Source organism: Narcine bancroftii, chromosome 7, assembly GCF_036971445.1.
Source record: "Narcine bancroftii isolate sNarBan1 chromosome 7, sNarBan1.hap1, whole genome shotgun sequence".
NCBI lineage: Eukaryota > Metazoa > Chordata > Chondrichthyes > Torpediniformes > Narcinidae > Narcine > Narcine bancroftii.
The window spans coordinates 49,549,359-49,575,918 of NC_091475.1; the positions used below are offsets into that span (position 1 = coordinate 49,549,359).

The following is a 26,560-nucleotide window of genomic DNA, read 5'->3' on the forward strand; positions in this document are numbered from 1 at the left end:
AATAATAACCATGAATTGAGAAAGTGAGATGTATCAAAACACATTGGAAGAGATATTGATATCAGAAAGAAGGTGAGCTTTCCTTATCAGCAATTCTGCAAAAGAAAAGCCACTTTTCTTATAAAATGCAGGAGATAGAAGCATAATAGGCATCACTGTTTCTATCTTCTCACTGTCTGGATCCAGATCTAGGCCATGGATGGTGCATTCTTCACAGAAACCCAGGCAAGGAGACTATGAAAAAATACTTCCCTGAACTATCCAATTTTTCACATTTTTAAAAATAAATGCAAAGTTGATGTTTTCCTTGACTGGTGGTCTAGAACAAAGGGTCACAATCTCCTTAAAACTTCCATGGTATGGAATGCCAAAATATCATGGATTACCTTGACATATGGTTGAAATGCCTGCCCCACATGTAAGACGAGGAATGTGAATCATTGGAATTTTCCACCTATGTTGGAAAATATCTAACCTATGTTAGATATTAAGGAAATTATACAATATAGTGTTAGTATAGAAAAGAGGAAATGATGAAGGTGTTGGCATGAGAGACTGAATGGCCAATGTGTCCTTCTTTTTCTTATTTTCTTATATGATTTGGGGTAAGACAATATTGGAATACCAATATATATTATACCAATAATATGCTTTATATTATACTAATAATATAAAGCAAAATTGCAAGTTGCAATATAAGGAATGAATTTACAATCTCCACAGAAATATTATATTGTTGTTGCTGGTTCTGTCAAACATTCATCTTATATTCCTCCTGGTTAGCCCTAAATCCCTTAATGTCTGGATCCCGCTGAATTGCTTCAACTAAAAGAGAGCTGGAGATAGTGGACATCCTTGTCTGGTTGATCTAGTTAAAGAGAATGATGGAGAAATGTGTCTATTAGTTAAAACTTTGGTTTTGGGCTCATAATATAGTGCCCTAATCCAGTTTATAAAAGTTTGTCCTAATCCAAATCTTTCCAGCACTTTAAATAAAAAATCCCATTCCAGACTATGCAGGCTTGGAGAAAAACAACATGCACACCAAAGCCCTGAAGTCGAGACTGGTTTATTGCACTGGCCGTCGCGTTTATATGGGCCACTGGTGCTGATGCCAGGGCACCGTGCCATTGAAGCGCCGGCCTGGGATTGGCCAGCGTTCCCTGTCTTCCTGTCATGCAGGAGGTCACCTGGGATGAAGGCTGGTGTCACCCCTAGGCCGGCGCAGTCACTGCGTTCTTCGGCCATTTTGTGGGCCGCTCTGCGTCTCTGTGTGCAATTGCTATGGTGGTTTCAATGGGTCCCTATCTTTTTAAGATATCACTGTAATTACTGCCATTGAAAATGATTCTGGGCGAGAATTGTAACTGTAATTTCCTTACAGAAATTGTGTTCAAATCTTGAAAAGTATGGGAAAATCTCAGGTTATAAAATAAATTGGGATAAAAGCAAAATTATGCTGCTAATTGGTGGGAATTATAATCAATGTTAAAGGCCGCTAATGGGATAAATTATTTAGGGATTAAGACAGATAATAATTTACAGAATCTATATGAACTATCTCCTCTTGCTTAAAATGGTTGAAAAAGATTTGAACAGATGGATGGCTCTCCCAATAACACTAGTTGGTTGAGTCAATTGTGTAAAAATGAATATACATTACAACTCCAATTATCCAAAATGGTCAGGACTGGGCCTATTTCAGATAAACTTTTTTTTCAGAGAACTGGTCATTTTTAAATACCGCCCTGTAGCAACAGCAAATCACTTGTAACAGTGTTTAAACAACAAAAGTTACTGCAATGATAGTTATTATCTATAATATTTGACAATATAATAAATTTTGAATATTTTATTTAAATTTTTAAAGCCAAACGTGCAATTAACAATGCAAGCGGACTTTACACCATAGCCAGGAGGGACTAAGAATGGTGTTTCAAACTCATGATGTACCCCATCTATGATTGAAGGATTGTATGTTTTAAAATAAAATGAATTATGTTGAGGAATTTATTTAATATATTCATGGTCGAATAATAAAGGTTGCAAGTGCCAGAGGTGCAGATCTGTTAATAATATGCACACTTATCTCATGCACTGCAGCACAGTAATATTTCACAGTTGTTGCATATCTTTGCATACAGTAAAATACCCAAATAAAAGGGTGTTCACATTACTGCATCACATACATTTATCTACAGTCACATTCAGGAAATTGAATGAGGCAGCATGACTCAGGAGTTGCTGGCATATCTTGGATGATAAATATTTACCACCATGTACTACAGTGTTTTCAAGGACATCAGTCAAGAATAAAAAAAAAATAGAAGTACATTCTCATCAAAGATTTATTAAGCATTTTGGCTGTTTTGGGCAGTCTGGAAAATGGACCAAATTAATATTTGACCTTATTCTTTTCGATGAGCAGTTAACATTAATTCACATTGTACAAAATTTGTTTTTTTTTCTTTTTACATACTCTCAAAGTGTTTACATTGCTGTACTGTGAACTAGTTTGCACCAGCTGTTAAATATTGTCTACCTTGCGCACAATCCTTTATCATGTACAAAATGTTTTTAATGTTGGTTTACTATTGGAAACAAAGTAAAATGGACTTAAATGAAGAAATAATATTGTAGGTAATGTATATGGTAGAAGTAGGAAACCCCTATATGGATTCACCACACAATCTAGCTTCACAATTCAGAACATTATTGGGAGAACAGTATAGAGAACCTTCTGCATGAATATGATGTTAATGTAAGATCTGTGTGTCACAGAGCAGTGCAATAATCTCCAGCCTTCCATTAGCCTCAGAAGCATGAACAACCTATATCATATGTCTCAAAATGGTGAGAAATGCCATCAATTCTTCTCCAAAATCATTCTCAATTCATTGAGCCAATGTCAGCTTCTTCCCTAAAGCCAACATTTCCAGTATCAGGGCATTCTAGGTCAGGTCCATTGGGCAGTTTGCATAGTCCATATGTCTGACAACAGACTCCTGAAACAAGTTTCCTGATAATAACTATTCCATGGCAAGTATTTTTCAGGGCAACAGAACTTCCATGGAGAAAGTGCAAAATCTACACTGTCCAGAAGGAATCCTTGGCTTGAGTCAACTGGAAGAGGAGAAGAAGCGTTTGGGAATGTGCTGAGGTCTGAGAATCTCTACTGGAAGCACAGAAATCTAGTTCAAACAGAAGCTCAAACTACTCAACCACCCACTCTGTCAACCATTGGCTGCATCATCTGTGGCAGTCTGTTGATCTTACAGCCTCTCAGGATCCATTAGAAGATATGTCTGCATCATTTTCAACCTCAAGGGAGTGCTAATAAAGTTAATCTGAGACAATTATCAGGACATTTTTCTGACATCAATGTCAATATTCCTCCATATAGTGACATTAACTGGAAATCATTTGATTATTTATTTTTAATGCATGGGAGCCACTATCCCCACATAACATATTGTTGTTTCCAAAGTATAAAATACTTCATGACATCCTGATGGTATGACATTGTATAAATGTTATTCTTTATTTAGTATATTAAAGACAAGAGTTTAAGTTCAAGTTTATTTATCATTCTATTGTAATCAGTACAACCTGATGAAACAGCATTCTCTGATCAATGGTGCAAAACAGTGCAAACCCACATACAGACATTTGATACATATACATAGCATTCAACAGTCATTCAGGAGACTCACTGCCTCTGGGAAGAAGCTGTTCCTCAGCTTGGTGGTTCTAGCTTTAATACTTTGGTATCTCTTTCCCGACAGGAATAGCTGGAAGATGCTGTGTGCAGCGTGGTAGGGGGTCCTCATAGATTTTGAGAGCCTTCTTTAAATCACATCAATGGAGGTGAGGGAGACCCCAATGATCCTCTCTGCCACTTTTATAGTCTTATAGATTGGCTCAGGAAGCTCTGATTCTCTACAGCAACCATACCATACTGTGATGCAGCTGGCCAGAATGCTCCCGATAGAGCTCCTGTAGAAAGAATGGAAGTCGGTAGCCTTGCCTTCCTCATCCTTCTAAGGAAGCACAGTCGCTGTTTTGCCTTTCTGACGAGTGAGGAGATGTTGTATGTCCAGGATAGGTCATTTCTTAAGTGGACTCCAAGGAACTTGGTGTGCTCTACTCTCTCCAATTCTGAGCAGTTAATGTGTTGTGGAGGGTTCCCTTGAAGTCCAAAGTTATCTTCTTCATCTTGTGAGACTCAGGTTCCTATTCTACAACCATTTCATGAGATTTTCCATCATTTCTCTGCAGTGTGATTCATTATTGTTGCTGATGAGGCCAACTACTGTCACGTCATCTGCAAACGATGTCACTGTTGGAGCTGAATCTGGCAATGCAGTCAGGCTCTGTAGTGTGAACAGGTGTGGGCTGAGCACACAACCCTGAGCTACACCAGTGTTCACTGTGATGGAACTCAATGCTCTGTTGCCGACCCGGACAGACAGCAGTCTTTCCATTAGGAAGTCCAGAATTTAGTTACAAAGAGAGGTTTTGCATCCCAGCTAGGACAGATTCTCCACCAGCACCTTGGGTATGATTGTCAAGCTTAAGTCAATGAATAGCAGCCTGTCATTCTCCAGGTGGATCAGGATGGAATTGAAGGATGAGGCATCTGTCTGTAGGCAAATTGAAATGTCTCTGGGAAGTGCGCTTTGGTAGGTTCAATCACCAAACGCTCAAAGTATTTTATAATGGCGGTGGTCAGTGCCACTGGATGTTAGTCGTTGAGGCCATTTGCTGTCACCCTCTTTGGTACCAGCATGATGGTGGCTGCCTTGAAACCTACAGGGACGATGGACGGCTACAATTACGTGTTAAAGATTTCTGTAAGGACCTACGCCAGTTGGCCTGCACAGTCCTTTAGTACCCGAACAGGTATGTTTTCTGGTCCCACTGCCTTTTGTGGGTTCACCCTGGAAATGTTTCTCCTCACCTTGGCTGCGGCTATGCGAGGGGCTTATTCCTCAGGGGGAGGTGGAGCTTTCTTTGGTGTCAGCCTGTTTTTCACATCTAACCATGCATAGAAAATGTTCAGTCTGTCTGGAAGGGAGGCATCATTGTCATTGACTTGTAAGGTTATCTTGTGATCTGTTATTGTTTTAAAACCTTGCTACATGTGCCTCGTGTGGTTGGTGTCACACAGCTGACTGTGCACACCCACCCTTTGCCTTCTGGATTGCACAGGAGAGTTCAGCCCTGGCTGATCTTAGTGCTGACTTATCACCTGTCCTGAAAGCTGTATCTTGAAGTTTGATAAGTGCACAAACCTCTGCATCCAACCATGGTTTCTGGTTAGCCCTGGCTGTGTAGCTTTGATAAAGCACATTTCAGTATCAGTGACATTTCTAGTAAATTAGCAATCTGACTTTAGCATATACATAGTGCTGTCAAAATTGAATTTTTATCCAATATACTGATAGAAAATCAGACATATATTTTACTCATTAAATTTGTAGTTCCAGCATTAAGGCAGTGCACCTAAAGGTTTGGACAGATGCAGATGAAAGTTGCAAATTTTACTACAATTATCTATGTCTCCTTCTTTAATCATCCAGGGTTATTGCTCATATCTAAACTGGCAGTAAACTTGACTTTTTCCTGAAGATATCTGTGAAGGACAGTTATAATTATTTTTTAATTGTGAAGTATCTCTTAGAATCTGAGATTGCATAAAATATAGTGAATTGCAAGGACATGAATCTTTTGGTATTACAATTCTATTTCTTTGTCAGGAAACAACTGATTGCAGAGCTCGATCAAGATGAAAAGGATCAACTGAATGCCACACTCCTAACTCAGGAGTATCAGCAGCTCTCTGAAGAGAATCACTCTCTGACCTCCTATCACTTACAATGCAGGGAGCATCTAGAGAAACTTCAGGTGTTACTGCAGCAGCAACAAGGGTCTTCCTAATTCCAGGCAAATGGTGGTAATGTTATAACAAAATGCTGAAATAGCTGTGGAATCTTCTTTACAGATTCAGAGAATCAATTGGAAGAGTTTGTAAAAGGAGAAAAGAAGTCTTTTGGTAGTTCATTATTTTTCTGGAAGCTGATTTGCAACACTGCTGTTGTTTTTCCAGATGAGCTTTTATGTTGATACAGTATATAGCAAAATTCCAATTTGCTGACAACAAAGAATGCAATATGGAAAAGGTTAAGATCTCTCGATGTTGCATACAAGTATCAAATCTATCCTTGTTTTTCATTAAACTAAATCTAAACATGCAAGAATAATGAATCAAATCATTTGTGAAATGATTAGATTAACACTGATAAAGAATATTTGACTCAAAGCAGATTAGAAAAACAAATTATAGTCTTCAAAAATTGCAATTTATTTTCCAGTCTAGAGTGCATGCATGCAATAAACATGTAAAAGATGTTTGCTCGGGATTGCTAATCAAAATTTTAAAATTATGAGGACATTCTGAAATTTGTCTCTTTAATTTTAGTTCATTTCAAATGGAAACAAAACTCCACTTACAGTATAAGTTAATCGTGCAAGATTTTTATATAGTGTGAACCATAAGTTTCTATATCTTCTCTAGTCACCCAGGATTACACAATGCACAATTGCAAGGGGACATTTTAAATTCAATGCTTTAAAATAATTATAATTCTTTGAGGAATCTTATGGCAATTTTACGTCATTTTCTACAAGATACAATTATATTTAGCCAGATATCTCAAGAATACATTGAAATGTTGAGTATTTCCAGTTTTTTATTTGTTGCTGAATCTAATATTTTCAGTGATCAATATTATCCAACTCTTCCTGATCAATTGTTTTGAAATAGTAAGAGTATACTGTGAAATCTGCAAAAGGTATTATGAACTCAAATAAGAAAACTCAAAGCTGGTCTCTTGTGGTTATTGTTTCATGTGAAATACTTGTACATTTATCTATAATTTTAATAAAACTTGGGTGACATGATTTCTTTTATTTGTTGCATTTTATATTTGCAGGTTTAGATGTTTTGAACAGTTTTACAAAATTGGGTCTTATTAACTTGAACTGTGAAAAAGGCCTCTGTCTTTAGTGCCTTAACAAATTTCCTGCTCAGTTTTGACAACGTCAAAATTACGTCAGTGTGTCACTCCAATGAGGAATATTTCCTCATGTTTATTTTTACCCAGTTGTACCTCAGGTTATCAGAAGCTTAGTGGATGATCTTAAGGAAGAGGACTATCCAAAAAAATGCCAATGCATCCCCATGTGCCATTTCCTCCATTTGAAGAACTTGAAGAAGAGGCACACAGGTGGACTTTGGTCAGTACAATGGTGCCATGCAGGTTTTAACTCGTAAGGCATTACAGTCTTGTACTGCATGTTCCAAACTGATCAGCAACCTAAGTCTTGCACAGATGCAGTACTGCCATTCATTATCAAGGTAATTGTTTAAAGTCAAAGTTTGTTCCAGTTACCAAATAACTGCATGCTGAAGCCAGCAATTTCATCTTCACACAGACAGCCATAGGCAATATTGGAAGATAATAAATTTAACCAAGTGGAAGGATTCCTGAAGGTTTAGTGAATAAACCACCCACCTTATGCCCCTGAATTCATAGAAGTAGGATAGGCGCAGGATGAGACAAAAGGACATGTCATTCGTTGCAATCATGGTTGATTACTTCCCTACACTGTTCCCACTTTTCTTTATGGCATGAAGAACTACTTATTTCTCTCTGGTTCGCCACTCCCGAGATAAAATAAAATCCTTGATCTCACTTATAAATGACATTCCACATATTTGAAGCAGTAATTTCTGTCTTCTAATCTCTTCAGTCACATTCACATTTTCTCTCTGTCTAGTATATTTAGTCTGAATAAAAGTTGACAACTTTCCAACTCTATACTCATTTTTCTATGCTCCGTAATTACAATCCTAATCAAAGTCTTCCAGAGAATGGAATTGAATATTGCATAATCCTGAATGAACTTGCCCACTTCTGACTAGGTGGAAGGATGGTCATAGATAAGCAGTTGAAGACAATATGGGTATGTGGTTTAGTGCACTGTCCCTTGGAACTTTTACAATGATAATATCAGGTTAGAATGATTGACCTCCAATAACCACAACCTTTTTGTGTCATGAATAACTTTAACCTGCAGTAGTACATGTTTTCTGACTCATCATGGGGAAAGATGCCAAATATAGTTGTGTACCATTGTGAGGCTAACTTTATAAGGTGAGTAATTTCATTTATACTTGCAACATCCCCACACTAAAAGAACAGTTACTGAATTTATTTTGTTATCTCTCTTCTGAATGTACTTCAACTGATCAAAATATTTTGGCTGAAACTGTGGAAAACCTGCCATTTTACAGTTAACTTTAAATTGGTTATTATATTTGTAATTGAATTATAATTTTTCTTTGAATTCAGTGAGTTTTTTGATGATCTAATGGCCACTTATTGTACACATTCTTACTTGTAAAATTATAAGTGCTCTTTTCGCTCCCTCTATAGTTATAGAGTAGCATGAAAAAATAATTGTAATTTGGAGTCACTAGAATGCAGAATGAAGTATATTGTATATCATACAATCGATGTCATAACCATGAATTTTCAGTCAACATACAGAGCTTATCCTGGTGACTGGCCATCTAAAAGCATATTTTATAACATCCAAAGACAGTTTTTTTTCTCATCATTATTCTTGATAGAAAGCATGTCCTTTTGGATAACAATTTTTTTAAAATCCTGCCACCAGGTTCAGAAATGTGGCATTCAGCAAGCTGAGGTGTTTGCAACAGTTCTCGAACAGGGAGGCAACATTTATAAATGATCCTATAAACAAATAACCAACTTTTTGTTCTGTAAAAATGTTTGCCAATCACTGGATAGTCAAGCAAAGTTTGAAATTAACTCTATCCTTTTGGTGAAACAAGGAACCAAAGTCCTGTTAATGAAGTGAATATTAAATAAGCCTTGGCACAACTCTAAAGAGTAGTCATTACCTGACCCCTAGTAAAAATGATGGAGGAACTCAGCTGATCTCGCAGAATCCTTAGGAGGTATCTCAGTATCTGCAGACTTTCAAGTTTCACAATATCTGACCCCTAAACGATTGCTTTCACATGTAAAATACTATTACCTTTGCTCTATTTTAATGGATTGTACATTGTATTTTAACTACTACACTTTGTAGATGTTGACTAGCTGGACTGCGAAAAAAAAATTCTCAGTACTTTAGTGCTTGTTACAATAAACCTGAACTATCAGGAATAGATTAACTAGCCATAGTTAACTGCTGCTTGTGCGATCTTGCTTTGTGCAACTGTTCTTTTACGTTTGCCCACATTACTGGATTTCAAAAATAACGTGTAGTGTTTTGAGATATTTAAAAGGACAACATATAAACTTCAGTCTTTCTCTGAATTAGATGTCCATTAATAAAGATGATATCCTGATAATGGATTTGAAAAGGCTCATTGGAATATTTGGGGCCGTTATCTTTCTACCTAGGTTGTCATACTGCTGATTTTCCAAACCAAGAATGAGTGAACTGTCAGAAAAATGTGAAAAGCGGGAAATTAAGGAGTGCATTCTGGTCTTCTTCCAAATGTCCTAACATAAAATTCCATTAAGGACTCTCAATTAATTTAATTTTTTAAAAACTTGTTCACTCTCTTTAGTGATGCAATTATCTCAGTTATTTTAACTCTTCAAATGCTAATTGCTTGTGTGCTCCACATCTAGTTGCTCCACCATGGCAGATATCGTTTCATTACTGAGATCCAAAGCTCTGGAATTTCCTCAATAAATTCATCCCTTTCTTTAATTTAGCTTCATGTACGCACTCAGTGATTTTCCAATAAACATACAGAGACTATTCTGGCTACCAGCCATCAACTCTTCTATGGAACTACTGACAAATACTGCTAGTCACAAACCATGACCCAAGTTAGTTGCCAGTTTTCCATGAGTTTATTAAATGATAATTCACTAACTAATTGTTTGTCATAGCCCTTCCACAGGGCTGCACTTTTATATGGTTTTGTTGTTCATACATCTGTCGATGTTTTCCAGATCTCAGAATACTGTACGGATATGAAACACTAGACTTATTATCATGGCTATTCGTTGAAACCAGTTATATAAAATTTAAAAATAAAAACACATTTGAATAATGAAGTTTTTAACTATCTGGCAGTTGATTTTTTTTCCTTTCACAATATAAATTATGATTGATTGATGATATACTAAAATATATTAATTGCATCAACATTTTTATGTTCCAATTGCTTTGCTATATTTTGCATTACATTTAAAATCATGAACTGTATCAGAAGTTAAATTTTATATTTTCTGGAATACTTTGATATTTATGATTATTGCACAAAATAATGAAACAGTAGGGACAGACTTCCTAGATTTGGACCCTATGTAAACGCAAGGATAGGAATATATATTCAAATCAGTATTGTATGCAGCTTGGAGAGATATCTGCAGCCATTTAACCTGTTTTTCTTGGTGATACAGTTCATGAGATTTGGAGATACAATCAGAGTTGCCAAGGTAATTAACTACAGTGCATTTAGTAGACAGAACACATTGTGTACAATGGTAGGAGGGTATTAATGTTTACAGTGGTGGATGGGAGACCATTCAAATAGGTTGCTTTTTCCTAGTTCATGTCCTATTGATTTCAGGGTTACAGCGCTAATGATCGGTATTGGGATTTGAATCCTGCACTGTCTGAAAGGAGTTTGTACATTCTCCCCTTATCTGCGTGGGTTTCATCCGGGTGCTTTGGTTTCCTCCCACTGTTCAAAATGTACCTGGGGATTGAAGGTTAATTGGGTGTAATTGGGCATCTCGGCCTGTTACCGTGCTGCATGTCTAAATATTTTGTTTTAATTAAAAATATAATTGAAGCCCAGGAGTCAGTATACCAACCTTGTGGATGAAGAAAAATTTTGTTGGAGGTGTCAAGAGCTTACCCAGTCTCTTACTTAGCAGCTTACCCAGTCTCTGATGTTCTTTTGTAGGCATTTTATTTTTGTGGCTAATTCAGTTGAGTTTCTGGTGAATAGTGAATCACAGGATTGAGAATTTAGGGTGAAACATGCTAGGCCACAGATGCTGTGATTGCAGTAAACTCACTGAAATGCTGGAGGAACTCAGTCGGTCCTTTCAGCACCTATAGAGACAAAGATATATTGCCGATGTTTCAGGTCAGAGCCCTTCTTCAAGGAAAAATCAATGAAGGTAGAAGCAGGATATGTCAGAAAGTCTCAGAAATCAAACAATGGGGATAGAATCCAGTCCAACAAAAGGTGTTAATTAGAGGTGAAAAGGGTCTTAGTGAGAATTTATTATGTCTGTGTGAAAGGAGGAACTGGGAGGTGGGGGAGATTTTAACAACATCCTATAAGTCGATATTGATGCCAAAGGAGAATTCAGGGCCTATACTCTGATTTGTTAAGAGATGGTTCTTGCCTGGCATTTTTATGATTCTTATTTAACTTGCCACTCTATCAGCTCATGCATAAGTGGCAAAAAAAAGCTATTGTTTGAAAATGTAATACAGTCATAGGCTATTTAATTTGATAAAATGTTGCAAACCCCACCTGGCTATAATGGAAGGAAAGTCATTTACGACAGCTGAAAATGCTTTGACCTGGGACACTGCTTTTTTTTGGAAAATTTTATTTAAATTTTTACATATGCATTAAAGTTACACATAATTGATCTGTCCAAAATACTCATAATTAATACATAGTGATTTAAATGCCCATCCTCTCCCTCCCTGCCCCTATATAATACAGCTCCAAAGAAAAAAAAGGAAAGAAGAAAACCTTTGGATGTAATTGAATAAAAATAAAGATTAATAAAACTATCCATAAAGCTTATCTTGATTACCTGAGACACTGCTTTGATGAGTCTTTGTCTTGGGGGTGCGTTGATTTACCACAACCTCCTTACTTTGTAAAACATGTATCTTCAGCCAAGGAGTTTAGTTTTACCAGGACTACTTGATTCCAAACTCAGTCAAATGTTGTTTTGCTGTCAAGGACTATCAAGTTCACCTCACCTCTGGATTTCAGTTCTTTGGTTCATGTTTGGATAAAGGCTGTAATGATTCAAGTCAAGTGATCCTGGTAAAACAAACTGTATAGTAAGATTTTATTTATTGTCAGAGTACATACATTTTATTACATAAAACCCTGAGATTACTTTTCCTGCAGGTGAGGCAGAATTACCATTTATTCGTCGTCCAAAAAAACTGTACCAAGATGCATGCATATGTAAACAAATAAAGAAATGTAAACAAACTGACTGCAATAAAGAGATAGAGAGAGAAAAAAACAATAAAGTGGAAAAGAGTCCTTTAATGAGGCAGTCAGTTGGCCAGTTTGTTTACATCCGTTATCTGTTTGTTTACATGTTTCATGCTGTGAACAGTTTTTTTTGCACTTATGAGTTACTCCGATTTTAGTGGTAGTTCGGTCTGGACTGCAGGAGAATGGAATCTCAGGGTTGTATGTGATGTCATGTATGTACTCTGACAATAAATCTGAAATCTGAGTGAGTTTGTGGTTGAGGAGTCTGATGGTGGAGGGGGAGCAGCTGTTCCTGAACCTGGTGGTGCGAGCCTTGTGGCACCTAGACCTCTTTCCTGATGGCAGCAGCGAGAACAGAGCGTGTACTGGGTGGTGTGGTTCTTTGACGACTGATGCTTCTCTCCCACTGCAGCATTCCCTCGAGATGTTCTTGATGGTTGGGAGGGTTTTTGTTTGTGATATCCTGGGCTGTATCCACTACCATCATCATACATTGTCATCATAGGATTGTCCATAATAATGGGAATCACCTTGCTCCCGCTCCTTTCCTATCCTGGCCCCTTGGACCTCGCTGCACAGAATTCCCCGTCATTCGTGCGTGACCCCCCTGCGCGTCAATCCATGTGAATGGCAGTGATCCTGGCCAATCGGAACGCGCTGGAGGAGAGGGTGGCGCTGAGAGTGTGCCGATTGGCTGGGGGCGGGACCAAGATCACCCCGCCCCGTGTTTGGTTCGGAGAGCGGATCGAGAGTTTGTGAGGGAAAGCGGTGGAGAAAGGCAGAGCGACCAGAGGAGGCAAGTGCATGAGGGAGGCGCCGCCGCCAGTTTCCTTCCATCGGCATGTACATGAGGTGAGGGGCGCGGGTGGCCCACTGCTCACTGGGGTGGGGGGTACCTGCGCGCCCGGCTCGAGGGTGGGCCGGGCCGGGCCGGGCCGCCAGCCTGAGCCTGGGGTGTGACAGCTCTCCGGGGGCCATGGGGCCTCCGCCTCCCTCCTTGAACACGAATCGGGCGCTGACCGCGGGATTCTGGGCGGGGCGGGCTGGTGGTAAAGGTAGAGGGTGAGCGGGAGCCACGGCGGATTTCTGTCCCCTCGCAGGGCTCCTGGTAACTTGCAGAAGTTCGCCTTCTCTCTTCCTTGTGAACTGGAGATGTTCTTGTCTCATGTGAACTTCCTCTCCCTGCCTTTATTCCAGCGAGTTCATGTCCACACCGTGTGTTGAGATAATGTCCGTTTGGCAAACGAATGTGTTACTATTGTAGCTTCAGGTTTTGATGTTTCTGTGTTTTGGGACAGTTGTTACTAATAAACATACGACGTGGGAACAATTTCAAGAAATCGAGCATTGTTTTCGTTTGTAGCTGAAATTCACTTGTGGGATGGTTTGCCTATTTATTCTTCGTACCTAAACGTCAAGATTTTTTAAAGAAAAAGTACAACAGAAGTGTTTGATTGTTCCATGAAATGCTGATACAAGCCTCAGCACATCTCAGCTGGAAACATTTCCCCCTGGTCATAGCTTAGTGACCTATTCAACAGTGAGTTAGTTGAGATAGATGATCCCTAGGATGTGAAAATGTCTTGTTTTCTGTTCCACTGGTTCAAGTACTGCCGCAGCCTGCAGTGTGTCATTATGAAACATGTGAGATTATGGATTTTAACCCTATGGACTCTGGCCATTTTTAACCTTGCATAATATATACTCAGGACTGGATCCAAATTAGCTGGTGCTCGGGTATAGAACCAGTCCCAGAAAACGGGGACATGGAAAATATGTACTTGTTGGTAGTCCCTGAAAACAGGGACACAGAGTCTAAAGGGTTAAGAATGATAAGTGCAAGGCACACAGGCCACTAATTGTTCTTCAAACTAACAAGTGGTCACTTGGACTATGAATCCAACTGAGAGGTCATCTCATTTGATATCTCTCAGATGATAGTCTCAGATATTTGTGCCATTGATCATGCTGGAGATTACATTTCCATAGTAGCTACAAGAGTAGACATACCATTTGGGCTCTAGATATATTACCATTGGAGTTTTGCCATTACAATAACCTCTTGTCAAATCCACCTTTGTACCTTTTCCTGAAACCCTTCATTCTCTTACCAATTTAAAAATAATTTATCATAGCTGTGAATGTATTCAAGGATTCAGTTAACACAGCATTTTGGGATGGAATTCCAAAGACCAATAATCATTTTGAGAGAAGGAATTCTTCACCATTTCATTCTTAAATAGATTCTTTTTAAGTGTTTGTTTATTTGTCACATTATACCTGGTGTAATAAGTTTCTGTGAGCAGTGTAACAGCTCAACCGAAATATGCAGTAGAAGATGAAAAGGATAATTACAGAGCGTAGATTGCATTGGGAAGGGGGAAAGTCGATTCATAAAAAGCTAGGGGAGCATTAAAGCACTGCAGAGGGGTTCATTCAGGAGTCCATTAGCTACAGGGAAGAATTTGAGCCTGTTGATATGAAATTTCACCCTTGAACCTGTTCTCTTTTGGGAGGAGGGAGAAGAGAGTATGAGTGTGTATGTAGACTTCCTTTTCCTGACAGTGGGACAAGACTCTAAGGAGAGAAATGTTACAGGATATGTTAGAATAGTTATGATTAAATATCTATTTAAAAGATAGATTGTGGGGTTTAGTTTAGGTTACAATTCAGAGAATAACACATCTCATTTAAAATGCAGGAGCTTTGCTGAAGTGAGACATTGTGTCACCAGTGACTTTGCAGAGACAATGGAACTGCTTTGGAAAGAACTTTACAAGGAGGCGCAAATGGAACAATGACCAGGCAGAGGTTGATAAGGTCTTTCAAAAATTAGGTTTGGAGGCTTCGGAGATGTCATTTGGTTTTTACAAGTAGAGAGAGAGAAAAAAAACAGCTGATTTCTCTTTTGGAGGGAGCAGTTGAGGCTTCAAAATGGCAAGCTGGCAGGCTTGTTTAAAAAACCCTATTTTGAAGACTGGTTGTGAGTTCTGAGTTCAGCCTTTTCAAAACCCTTGTATCCTTAGAAGAGGAAATGGCTGGATCGAGTGTTTCTCCTGAAATAAGGGAAACAAGTGGAACTCTGTGGTGACCTGGAAGAAGAGATTATTATTTGGAAAACCCACGATGGGGTGTTTCTTTGGCAAGACGCTGAAATGACTTATTGGAGGAAATCAGTTTGTGCATGTCCAACGAGCAAAAAATATCTCTATGAAACTATCAAGAACCTTCCTGAGTGGTAACCATTTAACTTTAAGCACCACAGCCTGGTGGAAATTATAAATGTTGAATTCTGTGCACAGTGTGGGAATTGCCTGATACCAGTGAACTTGGAGAAGTGAAAAGTGAATGATTGGATATTGAAACAGAACTTTCCTGAACATTACAGACAAGCTTAGAATTAGAAGGGGTTAAGTTAATAATAAGTTTAAGATTGATCTTATTATGCTTAAAGAAAATTGAAAGGAACTTTTGACTAAGTAACCATTGTCTTGGTGAATTTCAATTGCTGCTGGGTTTTGGAGTTCTCTGGGCTTGTAACCATTTCAGATTGAAATATTTGGAGTTTTTGGATCTTAAACTTCTGGAGTTTTTGTGATTTATTAGTTAATTGGTTTTTCCAAGCTAATTTAAAGCTTGTGTGTGTGGAAAAACAGCAGCAATGGATGTTGAAACATTTTTGTTACACCCATCACTGACAGAGCTGCAGAGGAAAAGAAAAGAGGAATTGATGGTCATTGCTAAGGAATTAAAGCTTGCTGAAGTCAAGCATTGGTTGAAGAAAATACAAATACAGAAGATTATAGTGAAATATATGGGTGAGGGAAAATTTGTTGAGAGAGACTTAGACAATTTTCTGAAGGATAGATCTTTTGAATTGCTGCTGGGTTTTGGAGTCCTCTGGGCTTGTAACAGAAGTTTGTGCTGTTTTGAGCTACATTCACCAACTTTTGCAGCTTCAGGTTTTGAGCAGGTCCCATATCATGTTGTGACACATCTGGTTCAGATGTTTTCACTGATGCACGAGTAGAAATTTTTGAGGGATATGTTGAACTTGCTTGGAATTTGCAGAAAGTTGAGGCATTGGTGTGCTTTCTTAATTATCATATCAATGTTGTCAATCCAAGTCACATAGTTGCATATATTCGCTCCCAGGAACTTGCTATCTATTTTCTCCACTTCAGCATCATTGATGTTATTCTGAGACAGTCCCCTCTACCATCCGTGGGAGGAAACATCCTCCTTGTATATACTTTCTCCAGCCTTTGAAGGATGTGTTTTCATTCAGATTGCATGTTTTGAACTCCATTGATGACAGACACTGCAAGTTCCACCTTGTAAAACAATCCCTCCATTCATGAGGTCATTCTGGTGAATCTTCTCTGAACTGTTTCAAATGCAATGTCTTTTGAATAAAGAAACAAATCTAACACAGTATAGGGGCTCAGAATTGCCTTGTACTCTGTAGTAAGACGCCTGTTTTTATACTTTAATATCCTTGAAATAAAAGCTTGCAATTCATTAGCATTCCTGATTGATGCACCCGTCTTCTCACTTTCTATGTTTCATGAGCCAGCGAGCCCCCATCCTGTTCATGCAACGGCTTTTTAGTTTTTCTAAATTTAAAAAATCATATTTTTGTTCTTCCCTCTGAAATGAACAGCCTTGCATTTGCCAACTCTTTTCCCTCTCACACAACCTATTGATATTTCTCCATGAACTGTATCTTCCATTCCTTACCCACCCACCTCAGTTCCACTAAATTGTATATCATTAGCCATGGTGTATTTGTTTCCGTCCTTTATTGAAGATCTACAATTGTACATTGTAGATAGTTGTGTTGGCAGTACTGCTCCATGGCAAAATATGAATTTTTCTACTTCTTTCACCTTTCAAAGTACAAATGCAAAATACATTGGTTTTGCACTCTGACACTTCAAAGAATAATGATATATTTGTCATGTGACTCTTTCCCACCTTATCCCCATGAGCTAATCAGCTTATAGTTACCTACTTTTGACTTCTTACCCTTTTTGAGTCAGGATATCACATTGGCAATTCTCCAGGAAAAAGTTCAAGTTTACTATCATCTGACTGTAGATGTATAATCTGACAAAATAGCACTTCTCTGGACCTTGGTGTACACACACATTAAACAATACACATCAGAATTCATTGTCACAAGATCCATTGTTTTGCAGCAACTTCATAGAGCGAACAGTCATATAAACCACCTTATAAAATATAAAAATAGTGCACGAAAAGTCAGAATAAGGCAGAGGCTTTGGTTTGTTGATCATTCAGGAATCTGACGGCAGTGGGGAAGAAGCTGCCCTTGTGCCCCTGGTGCGCATATCACATACAAGATACATATCACATACATCTAGATATAATTTAAAATAAATATTATAAATGTTTTGGGATGATTAACTTGGTTACAGACACTGTTCATCAATCTCAGCCTGTGGGAAGAAACTATTTCCAAGCCTGGTAGTTCTGGTTTTGATGCTCCTGTAGCACCTCCTTGATGGAAGTGGGTCAAAAATACTGTGTGCTGGATGGAAAGAGTCTACTATAATTCTTTGAACTCTATGTAAGCAACATTTCCAATAACTGCCAATAAAGAAAAAGGAGCCCCAGTGATCTTCTCTGCACCTTTGTTAGGAGTTGGCATGGCTGCTGGAACCGTGTGTACTGCAATGATTTTTTGGTGGGGGGGGGGGAGAGGAAATGAAAGGTTATATTTCTGTAAAACTTCATCTGATACAGAGTCTTCAACCAGAGATTCTTTTGGTCCTTTTTCTTTCCAGAGATGCTGCCTGCACTGTTGTGTTTCTAGCATTTTCAGCCATCATTTCAGATTCCCACCATCTGCAGTTTTATTGATTTTCTCTTTAGATTTCTTCAACAGGCATGGTTGATCTGCATCACATTGCTCCTCACTCCTTTGTATCTTTTTTTCCCATGTACAAGTATTTTTAACTAGAAAGTCATGAATTTTCTCCTTAAATGTCTTTCTCTTGTTCATCTATTTGCCCAGTCCACTTTAGTCAACTCTTTCCCTTTCCATTGTAATTTGTGTTATGCAAGTTTAACATGGTAGTTTCAGACCCAAATTCTATCAAACTCTTATTTCAACCTCAGAGGGTATTTTTTAATTTTGAGTTCACTTACTATACATTGTACATTATCTGATTGACTCCATAAGTTGTTACTTCAGGAATCTATAGAATTTCAATTTCATGGATTGAATTGTGTGGCCACCATTTTCAATTTAAATGGAACTTCCTGAGAAGACTGAGGCAGGCAAGGCTACTGGCCACCATCCTGTCAACTTTCTACGGGAGCTCTCTCTTCAGTGTCCTGACTGGCTGCATCACAGTGTGACATCAGAGATCAATCCACAGGAGTATAAGAGTGGCAGAGAGGATCACTTTTCCACTTTTGAGGTGGTTTACTGGTATCAGCGACTAAAGGGCTCGCAAAGTCATTGAGGACTTCTACTACACCGTACACAGAATCTTCCAGGTACTCCTGTCGGAAAAGATATGCAAGAGTATCAGAGCCAGTCCCACTAGGCTGAGAAACAGCTTCTTCCCACTGGCAATGAGACTGATAAATGATTAAACAGCTCATACAAACCCTCTGAGACTACTATTTATTTAACATTAATATTAATTTATTTTAATATTTGTCTACATGTACTGTGTGCCTGTCTTTTCTTTGGCTTGGCTTCGCGGACGAAGATTTATGGAGGGGGTAAAAAGTCCACGTCAGCTGCAGGCTCGTTTGTGGCTGACCAGTCCGATGCGGGACAGGCAGACACGATTGCAGCGGTTGCAAGGGAAAATTGGTTGGTTGGGGTTGGGTGTTGGGTTTTTCCTCCTTTGCCTTTTGTCAGTGAGGTGGGCTCTGCGGTCTTCTTCAAAGGAGGCTGCTGCCCGCCAAACTGTGAGGCGCCAAGATGCACGGTTTGAGGCGTTATCAGCCCACTGGCGGTGGTCAATGTGGCAGGCACCAAGAGATTTCTTTAGGCAGTCCTTGTACCTTTTCTTTGGTGCACCTCTGTCACGGTGGCCAGTGGAGAGCTCGCCATATAATACGATCTTGGGAAGGCGATGATCCTCCATTCTGGAGACGTGACCCATCCAGCGCAGCTGGATCTTCAGCAGCGTGGACTCGATGCTGTCGACCTCTGCCATCTCGAGTACCTCGACGTTAGGGGTGTGAGCGCTCCAATGGATGTTGAGGATGGAGCGGAGACAACGCTGGTGGAAGCGTTCTAGGAGCCGTAGGTGGTGCCGGTAGAGGACCCATGATTCGGAGCCGAACAGGAGTGTGGGTATGACAACGGCTCTGTATACGCTTATCTTTGTGAGGTTTTTCAGTTGGTTGTTTTTCCAGACTCTTTTGTGTAGTCTTCCAAAGGCGCTATTTGCCTTGGCGAGTCTGTTGTCTATCTCATTGTCGATCCTTGCATCTGATGAAATGGTGCAGCCGAGATAGGTAAACTGGTTGACCGTTTTGAGTTTTGTGTGCCCGATGGAGATGTGGGGGGGCTGGTAGTCATGGTGGGGAGCTGGCTGATGGAGGACCTCAGTTTTCTTCAGGCTGACTTCCAGGCCAAACATTTTGGCAGTTTCCGCAAAGCAGGACGTCAAGCGCTGAAGAGCTGGCTCTGAATGGGCAACTAAAGCGGCATCATCTGCAAAGAGTAGTTCACGGACAAGTTTCTCTTGTGTCTTGGTGTGAGCTTGCAGGCGCCTCAGATTGAAGAGACTGCCATCCGTGCGGTACCGGATGTAAACAGCGTCTTCATTGTTGGGGTCTTTCATGGCTTGGTTCAGCATCATGCTGAAGCCTGTATCATTTGTCTATATGTGTGTTTGCTGTGCTTTACACCAAGGACTACTGTTTCATTGGGTTGTACAACAATCAGATGATAAATAACTTGAACTTGATTAATCCAATCTCCAGAAAAATTCAAGTCATCTGTGATTGATGCACTACTCCATTCACAAGCTCCCATTATTTTTGGAATTGTACTGTTGTGTACAGTGCTCTTACTGTTCGATTACTTTGAGATCTTGTCCATAAAGAAGTAAATTCTGGTTTAACATTTTCGTGTGCTTTCAATTCCTGGAATGTGCATTTGGCTTTGTTTGCAAGTCAACTTGTGTATGGAATACTCCTGTTCCAGAATATATAATTGCAAGTAAATTAGATTTCTTCAGTCATTTGTTCTTTTGATACTCTTATTTATTAACTTTAACACAATTTTTTGCAGTCAATACTCAATGAACCATTTCATCAAATTATTTTTTTTCCACAAATTAATGTTAAATCTTCATCCATTATCTGCCCCAATTCTTTGACATAATGGCTTTCATTATTATTTGATCCACTATCATCTCTATTATGTTTTGCTGCTATCATCCACCATCCAAAATAAATGTAAAATATAGCGAGAACTTTGAACCCAATATTGAGATATATGTTGTTCACTTCCTTTCAAATTTAGGTTGTTCCCAATTGTTTCACCTTTATTATTAGATTTGTGCCCAGTGGTCACTTTTATGTGAATTATAAATGTTTTTAAAATATTTAATTTTACAATTTTTAAACCACAACAGTAAATACATTTCTTTCAATTAAAAAACTTCCAAAAATTATACATGTGCTATACAAAATTCCCCTCCCTCCCTCCCCAAACCCCCCCCAAAAAAAGAGAAAGACAATAGAAAAGAAAAGAGAAAAAAATGGAGAATGTCAAGAAAGTAAACTATATGACATAAAGATTTTAATAATATAATGATACTGGAGACTACCAAGAGATGGGGTCTTCAGAGTGTTATGAGCCCAAAGGACCCCAAAGCCCAGCAGCAATAGATAGCCTCCATGACAAGTAGTTACTTAAACAAAAGTTGTTTTTAATTATCTTTAAACAAGAAAAGAGAATCAAACTTTAACTTATCACTATTAACTTAACTACCCAACTTAACCCCTTCTAATTCTAAGTGCACATATATGTGATGTGTGTGTGTAAATTTAAGAAAAGTTCACAGTTCAATGTCACTTCTCATTTAAGTTCTCTAGTTGCAGGCAATTCATACATTGTGCACAGAATTTAACATGTATAAAGTTCACCAGGCTTTGGTGCTCGAAAGATAAGTGCTTACTACTCAAGAAGGTTATTGTAGGGTTTGCAGAAAGAGATTTGTTCAAGGATTTCCACAACTGAGGTACCACCATTAGTCACCTCAGTGTCTTGGTGATGTAATTTGCCCCATTAGGGTTTTCTAGCTGATAACCTCTTTCAGGCTACCACAGAATTCCTTTCTGTTCCCTTATTCCAAGAGAACCATCAGACAGATAGCACTTCCACCAGCCATCCGCCACTCTGGAGCTTTTGTTTCAGTTCCAACAAGCTTCTCCTGGCTGACACTGCTCAGTCTCTCTCTCTCTCTAGTCTTCTGCTCCCATCTGTTGTTTTAGGTAAACAAACCTCTCAATGAGCTCTGAGTGAGCACTTTGCAGAGAGGTCAGAAATGTCCAACACAGATGACCTGACACCAGTCCATTCATTTTATGAGATAATTTCAATTAGATATTACCCAACAAAAATAACATCAGATCCTTGGAAACTTAACCCCTGTTATTCATTCCAAAATACTTCCAATTTCCAACCAAAGATTTTTAATTTTTAACACTCCTAAGTAGAATGCAGAAATGATCCAATTTCTTGACCATATTGAAAACATAAATCTGATAATATAAGGTTCAATTTTTAAAAATTTTTGAGGAGTTAAGTATAACTGATGCAAAAAAATTGTGTTGAACCAACCTATATTAACATTAATAACATTTGTTATATTATCTCTACATAATTGTATTCAATCTTTCTCATTTATTTGTCTATTCTAATCTGCTTCCCATCTTAATCTCGATTTATGTACTCCTATTTTGGGTTTTTTTTAAAGTAAATCATACATTACAGAGATAAATTTATGCATGTTACCATTACAAATCAATAATTCCAATTCACTCTGAATAGGTAATATCAAACTTGGACCTATCTTATTCAAAAAAGCCTTAACCTGATAATAACAGAAAAAAGTACTATTTAACACATTACATTTATTCTTCATTCGTTCAAAGGTAATAAATCTTCCAGCTTCAAAATAATCTTCTATTCTCTCAATGCCCATCAGCATCCAACTCCTCAGAAATTGATTATCCTTGGAGAATGGAATAAGCCTATTTTGACAAAAAGACATTTTTCATGAAATTAAACATTTCACACCTATTTCAGAATCAATTCCATATTTCAATCGAATGTTTCAAAACAGGTATATCTCTACTTCCCACCAATAATTTTGAATTCTACTTGTAAATAAAATCCTGTATTTTAATTTTTCCTATTTTACTATAAATTGTTGAAATTTGGGAATTATACCCCAATGGGAACGATATACTGTATTTCCACTTTGAGCAGAATGTTAGGAAGTTTGGAATGTACTGATGTGTAAAACATGGGATTTTCCTGCCTCTGGCACAAGCATGCCAACATGGAGATCCTTTGCATGCAACAACTTGAATCGTAAGACAAATCCTTCCTTTTGTATTATAGTTCACTTGAAATTAATGTTAACATGGCACTTGCCTTCCTTTCTACAGATTCAATTTGCAAATTAATCTTTCAGGAATCGAGTACTAAATGCTTTTGGAATTCCACTTACTGAATTCTCTTCCCATTGAGAAATAGTTTACGTCTTTATTTTTTCTACCAAAATGCATGATCGTGCACTTCCTTCACTGAATTACATTTAGCATTTCTTTGCCCATTCCCCAACCTGCCAAAGTTTCTCTCCAAATCCCTGCTTCCTCAATATTACCTGCCCTTCCACCTATCCATTCACCATAAGTAACTGGACCACAAAGACATCAATTCTGCCACTGAAGTAATTTCTATATAACATGAGAAGTAATAGACCCAACACTGATCCCTGTAGAGCACCACTGTCACCATCAGCCAGCCGGAAAAAGACCCCCTTTAACCATGCTTGTACCTTTCCTGTAATACCATGGTCTCCCGTCTTGTTTAACAGCCTCACATGTGGCATATTGTCAAAGGCCTTCTGAAAAATCTAAAGCCGCTTTCAGGTGGTCAGAATACCTGTCTGTAAAGCCGCATATTCTACCCCAATGCACTGTTGGCTGGCCACCTGAAAGTGGAGAACCCGGCCCCAAGGAGCACTTGCCTAACTCTCCTCGGGTAGGTATATTCTCCAGCTCGGAGCATCCCCTGTTGCGACTGCAGCAGAGACTACAGAAACCTGGAGTCTACAAATGGTGCACGTACGTACAAGACATTTCAACACAATGAGGAAAACAGTCAAGAAATGATGAACTCTTTACAATGTAATTTGATTTACTTATGCTAGTGATGGCCATCCATTCATTACCACACTAACATAAGTACTCTAATATACTCAATACAGAGGCTTGCAATTCATTAGGAGCCGTCACAATTTTCCCATCTCCAGTGCCAGCCAGTACTTCAAACAAAGTTTGTATTTTTTTTTAAAAAGTATCTTTCGCCATCATTTGCTTTCTGCAAATGTATTTGTGTATGCTTTCTTAAAGTGATCTCCCTGTTGGGTCCGTGTCAAGGGTTGATATCAGTGAAGTGTTTCTAGGTACAGAAGCGAGTTTCCTAAATGTGCCCACAGGACACAGTCCACAGGAGCCACGTTTGCTCGGACGGTGCTCTCCTTCAGCCGGCACGTTCAGGTGACAGAAAGACGTCTTCTCCAAAGCCACCTAAACGTCCCAGCTGCACTCCTCCAGCTGCGTCTGCCGGCACATTATCTGCATCCGAGCACCTGAAAGCGGCTTAAGTAAGCAACACCCACTGAGTCTTAGTTGTTTATCCTGGTTGTTGCATCCTCAAAGAATTCTAATGAATTTTTCTCCCATGAAGGAAAATATACTGACCAGCCTATTTTATCACGTGCTTTCTTTCTTTGAAAAATATTTTTATTGAGTTTAACATGTAAGCATAACTACAGAATTGACAATTATATAATAATTCATTTGTATACGAGTAAGTACGCACAAAAAAGCCAATAAAATAAAAATAGATAAAACGACATCAATAATCGCTTATAATACCTCAAAAACATTTAGTTGAAACGATCTGTGCAACCATGTTAAACCCATTTGTTGCCATAATGTATAAAATAAAGGGGGGAAAAAAAAGAAAAAAATCTATACCTAATCTATCCCCTCCCTCTAATCAAGGTACCTTATAGATTAATTTTTAAAAAATCAATAATGTGGAACTACTGATGACCCCTGGAGAACAGACAATGAACGACTGGAACATACAATAATTGTTAATCCTTCTAATTATAAAAAAGTTCTAAGAATGGGCCCCCCAATTTAATATATCCAATTTTCTCTAAACTTAAATAGGACATTACATCATATAACCACACTGTGTATGAATAGGGGATGAATCATCTTTCCATTTCAATAAAATTAGACATTTTGTTCAGTCTAAACTTTTGGATTTTCTGAGAATTTCCAACACTTATATTCTTGATCTGCTTTTTAATTTACGGTTTTATTTTCATGGTGGATTAAAATCCTGTATTTATAATAATTTATTGGATTTAAATTCAGTTTCTATTGCTGGGATTAAGAGCAATTGGGAATAAGATTTGAATTTAACATTTTCAGATGAAGATTTGTCTCTACTCTCGGCTTGATTAATGAATCTTCATTTTGTGCAAGGCACTGCTTATTACAATTTAAGGTGGTACACAGAACTTGTATGTCCTAATTTAAATTACTGTTATCTCAATTTTATGCAGATATTGATCCATTATGTGAGAAATGTAAAATTTTTGATTCTCTGATCCTTATGTTTTGGGAGTGCCGGAAGTAGTTTGCTTTGCAGAGTTTACTATGAAGTTATGGTTGATTTATATTAAAAAAAAGTTTTAAGCCTGACATATTATACCCAGCGAGACTGAGGATTAGCCATGGCACTCAGAAGATATTTTTAAATTTGCCCGAAGAAGCTTGGGGCTTTATCAAAAGGGAGACTTCAGGACCATTGACTGCCACTCCAATATGAGCAAACTGCTGTTATTTGAAACTGCAGAATGTGGAAGGAATTTTTATCTTCTCTTGATAGTTTAATTGCCAAAAGAGCTAATATGATTGAATTTATTGAGAAATGTTTCTGATTTAAATACTTAATCGCCTATAGTTTAACATTTTCAGGAGATATATCTCTGGGGCTTGAGCATTAGTACTCATTTAGATCTTAATAACTGTTACATTTCTGAATTTTTGTTCTTTTCATATGTGTACTTCATATGGGTATTTCAGGGAAGGGAAGCATTGTATTCCTGGAAAATAGACTGCATCCGCGGTTTTCTGCATACCCACATTCAAAACTGAGTTGAAAATAAGATTTTGTTTTTCTGCCTTGAGGAAAAACTGTAAAAATGTCTTTGATTTAAATGCATAATCACCTATAGTAAAAATTATTTTAATGCATAATCACCTATAGTTTAATGTCTACAGTTTGTCTCTGGGCTTGTACATTAGTATTTATTTGGATCTTAAGAGCCGTTGTCATACCCACACTCCTGTTCGGCTCCGAATCATGGGTCCTCTACCGGCATCACCTACGGCTCCTAGAACGCTTCCACCAGCGTTGTCTCCGCTCCATCCTCAACATCCATTGGAGCGCTTTCATCCCTAACGTCGAAGTACTCGAGATGGCAGAGGTCGACAGCATCGAGTCCACGCTGCTGAAGATCCAGCTGCGCTGGGTGGGTCACGTCTCCAGAATGGAGGACCATCGCCTTCCCAAGATCGTGTTATATGGCGAGCTCTCCACTGGCCACCGTGACAGAGGTGCACCAAAGAAAAGGTACAAGGACTGCCTAAAGAAATCTCTTGGTGCCTGCCACATTGACCACTGCCAGTGGGCTGATATCGCCTCAAACCGTGCATCTTGGCGCCTCACAGTTTGGCGGGCAGCAACCTCCTTTGAAGAAGACCGCAGAGCCCACCTCACTGACAAAAGGCAAAGGAGGAAAAACCCAACACCCAACCCCAACCAACCAATTTTCCCCTGTAGCCGCTGCAACCGTGTCTGCCTGTCCCGCATCGGACTTGTCAGCCACAAACAAGCCTGCAGCTGACGTGGACTTTTAC

The 26,560-nt window shown here is 38.6% G+C and overlaps 2 protein-coding genes across 9 annotated transcripts in view; both read left to right on the plus strand.

The window, feature by feature from the left end:
- The window catches only part of map3k7cl (map3k7 C-terminal like), a 122,081-nt gene extending 115,133 nt beyond the window's left edge, over positions 1–6,948 (plus strand). For all 3 annotated transcript variants that reach the window (XM_069890056.1, XM_069890058.1, XM_069890057.1), the window contains one exon: positions 5,760–6,948. In XM_069890056.1, coding sequence (XP_069746157.1) covers positions 5,760–5,940 — 181 coding nt within the window. In that variant the 3' untranslated portion in view covers positions 5,941–6,948. The remainder of the gene's footprint in view (positions 1–5,759) is intronic.
- Positions 6,949–13,044: 6,096 nt separating this feature from the next.
- Positions 13,045–26,560, plus strand: part of LOC138738899 (transcription regulator protein BACH1-like) — an 87,093-nt gene continuing 73,577 nt past the window's right edge. Inside the window, exons 1-2 of one of the 6 annotated variants that reach the window (XM_069890061.1) lie at positions 13,084–13,174; positions 15,024–15,560. Coding sequence is in view for 1 of the 6 variants with exons in the window: in XM_069890064.1 (XP_069746165.1) it covers positions 13,127–13,174 (48 nt within the window). In the remaining 5 variants the exon portion in view is untranslated. Of the gene's footprint in view, positions 13,175–15,023; positions 15,561–26,560 lie in introns of all 6 variants that reach the window. The other 5 variants (XM_069890062.1, XM_069890064.1, XM_069890065.1 and 2 more) reach the window with 5 other exon arrangements.